This window comes from Hipposideros armiger, unplaced genomic scaffold, assembly GCF_001890085.2.
Source record: "Hipposideros armiger isolate ML-2016 unplaced genomic scaffold, ASM189008v1 scaffold_284, whole genome shotgun sequence".
Classification (NCBI taxonomy): Eukaryota; Metazoa; Chordata; class Mammalia; order Chiroptera; family Hipposideridae; genus Hipposideros; species Hipposideros armiger.
Genome location: NW_017731634.1, coordinates 912,054 through 918,015, shown reverse-complemented (window position 1 = coordinate 918,015; position 5,962 = coordinate 912,054). Strand labels below are relative to the sequence as shown.

At 60.8% G+C, this 5,962-nt stretch overlaps 1 protein-coding gene and 1 pseudogene across 3 annotated transcripts in view; one reads left to right on the top strand and one right to left on the bottom strand.

The window, feature by feature from the left end:
- Window positions 1–1,890: 1,890 nt before the first annotated feature.
- LOC109391209 (peptidyl-prolyl cis-trans isomerase A-like) lies at window positions 1,891–3,027 on the bottom strand (annotated as a pseudogene).
- Window positions 3,028–3,392: 365 nt separating this feature from the next.
- The window catches only part of TNFRSF14 (TNF receptor superfamily member 14), a 9,856-nt gene continuing 7,286 nt past the window's right edge, over window positions 3,393–5,962 (top strand). The window contains exons 1-4 of one of the 3 annotated variants that reach the window (XM_019658583.1): window positions 3,393–3,478; window positions 3,893–4,052; window positions 4,537–4,645; window positions 5,204–5,329. In XM_019658583.1, coding sequence (XP_019514128.1) covers window positions 3,984–4,052; window positions 4,537–4,645; window positions 5,204–5,329 — 304 coding nt within the window. In that variant the 5' untranslated portion in view covers window positions 3,393–3,478; window positions 3,893–3,983. Of the gene's footprint in view, window positions 3,479–3,504; window positions 3,522–3,736; window positions 4,053–4,536; window positions 4,646–5,203; window positions 5,330–5,962 lie in introns of those variants that run through there. The other 2 variants (XM_019658584.1, XM_019658585.1) reach the window with 2 other exon arrangements.

Below are 5,962 nucleotides of genomic sequence, written 5' to 3'. Positions count from 1 at the left end.
TTCTGTCTCTGTCCCCTGGCCTCTCTGTCCACTCCCTGCCCTTCACCACGAGAGCTGGAGGCAGAGTCCTGTGGGCTTGGCACCTCTGGGCATTGGCCAGGTTGCCCTCTCTCCATGCCCCCCTCGGCTCTCAGGGGCTCACCTGGGTGACCTCAGGAGCCTCCTCGCCTAGCTCCGTCCTCTCTGTCTACCCTCCGAGCAGTGACAAAGGCAGTTTCCTGTGTGCGGGACGCACCTGGAGTCGCCAGCCTCCCTCCAGGTGGGGTCCTCGGCGGGCACCACGCCATGTGCCCTCTGTGCCTCACCAGGAGTGGACCTCAAGTACTTCCCACCACACTGCTCAACTCACGTCCTTTCTCAGAGAACGACCTGCCCATCCTGTCCCCCCACGGGCTCCTACTCATCCTTCAGAGCCCCACCTGGTCTCTGCTGCTCACTGAGAGAGCCCTTACCACATGACTGAGTCTGGCTTTTGGGCTCAGCTCCCCCAATGGACCATGACCCCAAGAGGGCGGGGACCAGGCTGCTTTGCCTCTGAGCTGACTGCCTGCCCGGGGCTCACATAGAGCACGAGTGAGACTAGTCAGGCTTAACGCAGAGGGGAGCAGGGGTGCCTCAGGATGGACCCTCAGGGGGCCCCTGCCTCCCGCCCTCCAGGATCAGCACAGACATTGGTTTTCACAGTCTCTCTTCCGTCCTCAAGACCCTGGAAAACTCCTTCCAAGAAGGAAGAGGAAACGTGATCAGGGGATTTTCAGAGTCCATGTGCAGCTGCCTTGAGGTGGAGGTGTTGGAGTGATGCATGGGTGCAGCGTGGGGCTGTGGGGAGGGTTGGCAGGGTGATGAGGCTAGGGTCCCGGCAGGCCCTGCGGCAGAGCTGGGGTAGGGGACGCCCACCCTCAGGTTAGGGCCTGTGACTCTGAGCAGGCACAGCCTCAGTTTCCCCACCTGCCCAGGGTGGCGTGGATGACATGATCTTTCAGGGTGTATCTGATGGGAGGGGTGGGTTGAGAGTGGGGGTGAGGGTGGGTTCTGGGGGGGCCTCACCAGCTGTAGGGAGAATATCTTCCTTCTTTACAATTCTCGGGCACCCCTCCCTGAGGAGCGTCCCAGGAGTTGGGAGGTGATGGGGGGTGTGATAGGGAGTATGGGGTCCAAGCTCCCCAAGAGCTTGTTTGTGGTCCCTGCAGTGTGCTCTGGGGGTCCTATGTGCTGCTGGGGTTTCTGGAGCATTCAAGAGCACTCCCCAGGGCTCATCAGGGCTGAGCAGAGGTTGTGTGTGAGGGGGTACCCCTTCCCCTTCACCGGAAACCCCAGTGGCCTGTGGGCAGGGGGTTAGCAGAGTCGGGGGGGCCCCTGCCAGGCCCTTGGGGCAGGAGACGGGAGCCTATGCTGCTGGCAGTCTCATGGGGCCTCCCAAGTCTCTGGGTCCTGCTTGACCTCCACACACTGCCTCAGAGCGCTGGGGTCTGCGTGGCTGGCTGGTTGCCCTGGGGGATGGTGGCCAGCAGTGGACCCTGCCTGAGCGCTGGGAAGCTCAGCCTAACGGGACAGGGGTCCTTCCCCAGCCCCACCCCATCACAGCACCAGACTCTCCTCCCAAGCCCCCCAGAAGTGAAGTTAGGTAGTGGCCCCAGGACTTTGGTGCCAGAGACAGTGCTCGGGAGGGGCTCCAGGGCAGCCTGGGCTGGGCGTCCAGCTGTTGGCTCAGGAGGGGTGGCTCCCAGGTCTGGTGAGGGCCTGATAGGGACCTTCCCATGGCCTGTGGAGCTGGATACGCACATCAGGGTTGGGACTGTTTGATTAGACCACAACCGCCACGTTTTTTTGTTGTTTTGGTTAGGCTTTTTTTCCATATCCATAACTTTAATCCGGCACCCAAGCTAGACTTGGAGGGGCAAGGAAAATATGGAACCCAATGAACTGCAGCGAGAGCACAAAGATAATGGGGTGTTCCGAGCAGATGGGGCAGGGGTGCTCTCCTGACTACAGAAGGAATGGTCTGGTTAAGATAAAACCAGTGAAAGGCATCAGAGTTGTCCACAGTCAGCAATGGTGATCTTCTTGCTTGTCTTGGCGTTTCTGGACCCAAAGTGCTCCATGGCTTCCACGATATTCATGCCGTCTTTCACCTTGCCGAAGACCACGTGCTTGCCATCCAACCACTCAGTCTTAGCCGTGCAGATGAAAAACTGAGAACCGTTTGTGTTGGGTCCAGCGTTTGCCATGGACAGGATGCCAGGACCTGTATGCTTCAGGAGGAAATTCTCATCTTCAAACTTCTCCCCCTAGATGGACTTGCCACCTGTGCCGTTATGGCGTGTAAAGTCATCACCCTGTGAATGTAATAAAAGAGGAACCTGTCACCTGTGGCAACACATTTAGAAAATGTGCCAAGCCTGCAAGGTTCACACTTCAAAGTCAAGTTTAAACTGACTGGGTTTAAGTGGAACCAAAATGGTATAATTAACAGCTCATATGTACACATCCTGAATGGTACTGGCTCAATCACAAATTAAGGCCACAACCCAAATGATAATCCGTAAATTTCGTACCTGACACATAAATCCTGGAATAATTCTGTGAAAGCAGGAAACCTTATAACCAAATCCTTTCTCCCCAGTGCTCAGAGCACGAAAGTTTTCTGCTGTCTTTGGAACTTTGTCTGCAAACAGCTTGAAGGAGACGCGGCCCAAGGGCTCGCCGTCGACGGCAATGTTGAAGAACACGGTGCGGTTGACCATGGTTGAGCGGAGGGAAGTCCAGGCGGCGGCGTCTGGAAGGCTCACACCGCCACGTTTAATTGGGTTTACAACCTCACAGATAAAGGAGGCCGTGGGGTGCCACGCCATCCCATGAGCCAGAGATACACATGTGATGTGGAAGTCAGGGGGTTGGGGGTACAGCTGACTCATCCAGTGGCTCCCCATGTGGGGCACCATGGGTGGGCGGCCTGCCTCCCCTGAGGACCCTCCACCCCAGCCTGCCTCTTAGGGCACTGTGTGTGGGGGGGTCCACCACCCCCAGACTGCTCACATAGTCCTTAGCTCTGGGGGTGGCTGTTGTTCTGGAAAGACCCCATGGGGAGATCCCCTTCTGGGCAGGAAGATTGGGGTTTGATTCTGAGCAATTCGCACAGCAGAGACCCGGGGCCAGACCATATGTCTATGAGTCTTCGTTCCCCATCTGTGAAAATTACCCAACCCCGTGGCTTCTGGGACACATGCATGTGGTCCCATGGGTGGGAGAAGCCTTTCTGTGCGCTCAAGGATGACACAGTGTCCCCGTCCCCACCCCCACGGGGTCTCAGGGTGCTGTGGGAACAGTGGCTTTGAGCACAGCTGAGCTCCGAATGTGAAGGTGGAAACAGCCCAGCCAGTTCTCCGGGTCGCGGTGGGGACACACCAGGACCACGCTGCTTGGAAGTGAAGTTTCTTTGGAGGGGACTGTTTCCCCATTTCTGCAGCTCCTGACACAGGTACAGGAAGTCCGGGAGGGCTTTGTGCTGTAGGGAGCAGCAGGTAGGCTCTCAGGGGACGTGCAGACGCGACTTGGGGGGCACCCACTTCTACTGGAAACTCAACGGGGGCTGCTAATGGACAGGAGAAGGGCCAGGAGAACAGCGGGGTTGACTCCCGGCTGGCTCACGGGGGCCGGAGGGCCTGTAAACAAGGCTGTGCCGCTGGCCCCACCCCCGCCTTCCGGCCTTTCATCCTTCTGCTCGTGGCCGCCCGCCTCCTTGTTTGGACGACTCCTGGGCCCCAGCAGGCTCCCAGGCAGCTATGGGATCCAGGCACCCTTGAGAGAAATGGAGAAAAAGCTCTTGACTGAGCGAGTGAGTGTCTCCTCCACTTCTGGCCCCCTCCTGAGTTTCTCTTTCACTTTCTCTTAGGACGCCGTAGCAGCAGCAAGGTCGTCTGGGCTCCTCTGATGGCAGGGGTCCTGGGACAGCGACCAGGGAATGAAGAATCCTGAGGGGGGACATGGAGCTGCTGCCAGGCTGGGGGCCCCCCACCTGGTGCCCAGTGCCCAAGGCCGACGCCCTGAGTCTGGTGAGTCCTCTGAACCCCTCGTCTGCCCCAGGGGCCCCTTCCTGCCCCCTGGCTGTGTCCAGCTATCCCCCCTCCCTAGTACCTGCCTTGGGCCGTGCCCCCACCCCTCCCACATGCCAGACTTTGAGCCACAGCTGCCCAGCTCACTGGGGCTGTCCCAGCCCCCAACACGCAATTCCTTGGTCAGAGGCAGGAAAGCGACACCCCCACAGGAACTCTCCACCAGCAGCCCCATTCAGGGGCAGAAGGCAAGGCCCCCACCACGGGGGGAGGGTGCTGGGACCTGCCACTGGGTGGGAGCCCTGCTGGGGCTGATCCCTACCCACCACCTAGGGTCGTCAGTGGACAAGGGACCGCTCCCAAAGCTTATCCTGGGCCCCCCTGCGACATCCCTGCAGGGCACTGCTGCCACAGGGACGCGAGGACTGAGGTTCGAGCCGCCAGCGCAGCTCCTGCCCCAACACCCCATCCTCTTCTCTCTTAGGCCTTGTACTTCCTGCTCCTGGGGTCCCCCCACTGCACCCAGGCGGTACCTGTATGCAAAGAGGAGGAGTTCCCCGTGAGGAGCCAGTGCTGCCCCAAGTGTAGCCCAGGTGGGTGCTGCCCTGCAGGGACCCCTTGGGGGGCTGCAGGGGGATATGGGGGGGTGGGGGCAGAGCTGTGGTTGCAGGGACCCCTGTGCGGGCCACTGGGTGCAGGGCAGACACTCCTGCCCCCTCCCTGGCCTGGAATCGCTCTATTCAGAGCACCCACCACCATGGGAGGCTTGGAGCTTCTGGGGCAAAGAGGGGGTGGGGCCTTAACCCCAGGACGGCCCCTGCAGCCTCCTCTCTTTCTGGCAAGACCCCCACTACCTTGCACAGAGGCTGGGCTGCGGGGTGCAGCCAGTCGGCTTACAGCCAGAGGACTGGGGTTCAGAGCGGGCACTGCCACAGAGCCAGGTCTCCGTGACCCAGGAGACCCCATGTTGTCCCAGAAAATTCCCACTTCCCCCAAAGCTGGTTCACTGTGTGGTGGGAGGCAGGCAGCTTGGCAAAACGCATGGCCCGGGAGGCCCTGTGGGAGGTGTCACCCCTGCCTCCAGGTGGCAGTGATGTGCTGGCTCCGGAGGGCCTGCTCCTTCCTGAGTGTGGGGACCCTCTGGGCTGCAGGTTACCACGTGAAGGAGGCCTGTGGGGAGTTCACGGGCACACTGTGTGTTCCCTGCACTGCGGGGACCTACACCGCCCACCTCAACGGCCTGAGTGAGTGTCTGCAGTGCCGAGTCTGTGACCCAGGTAAGAACACCACCATGCTCAGCCCTGAAATCATGCTGTCCCAGCACCCGGGGCTCCCTGGGCCAGGCCCTGCCACATCTCCCAGAGGTGCTCCTTGTGGAAAGAGGGTGGGGGTGGGAGAGGTGGGGGGGACCCTTCAAAGGAGCCTCAGGCCCATGGCCACAGCTGCCTCTCCCAGAGAGGGTCTGGTGCCCCGTCCCCCATCACCCTACCACCTGGGCCCTCCAGAGTTCAGGGACCCCATCCCATCGCAAGGGCACCCCAGCTTGGGGCAAACCCTGACTGAGCAGAGGGCCACACACTGCTCTCCCAGCCTGTGGGCCCCCTGCACCTGCAGTCCCCACCCCCGTCCCACACACCCCAGGGCCCTCCTCAGGCTGAACACTGGACCCTGAGCCCTCTTCCTGCCCAGGGCAGGTGGTCTGGGAGGGGGTGCCCCAGGAGGAAGGGCAGCACAAAGATGGAGGCCAGCATGCTTTGGGGTTCAGCAAGGTGGGGGTGAGGGGCTCTGAGCCTAGTGCTGTCCCCACAGATCTTTCCGAAGAAAGCACCTGCCTGGCTGGGCAGAGGTGGGGGAGCAGAGGTCACAGAGGCTGTCCGTCAGGAGGGCTCAGGGAGGACCAGGCCCCCCGC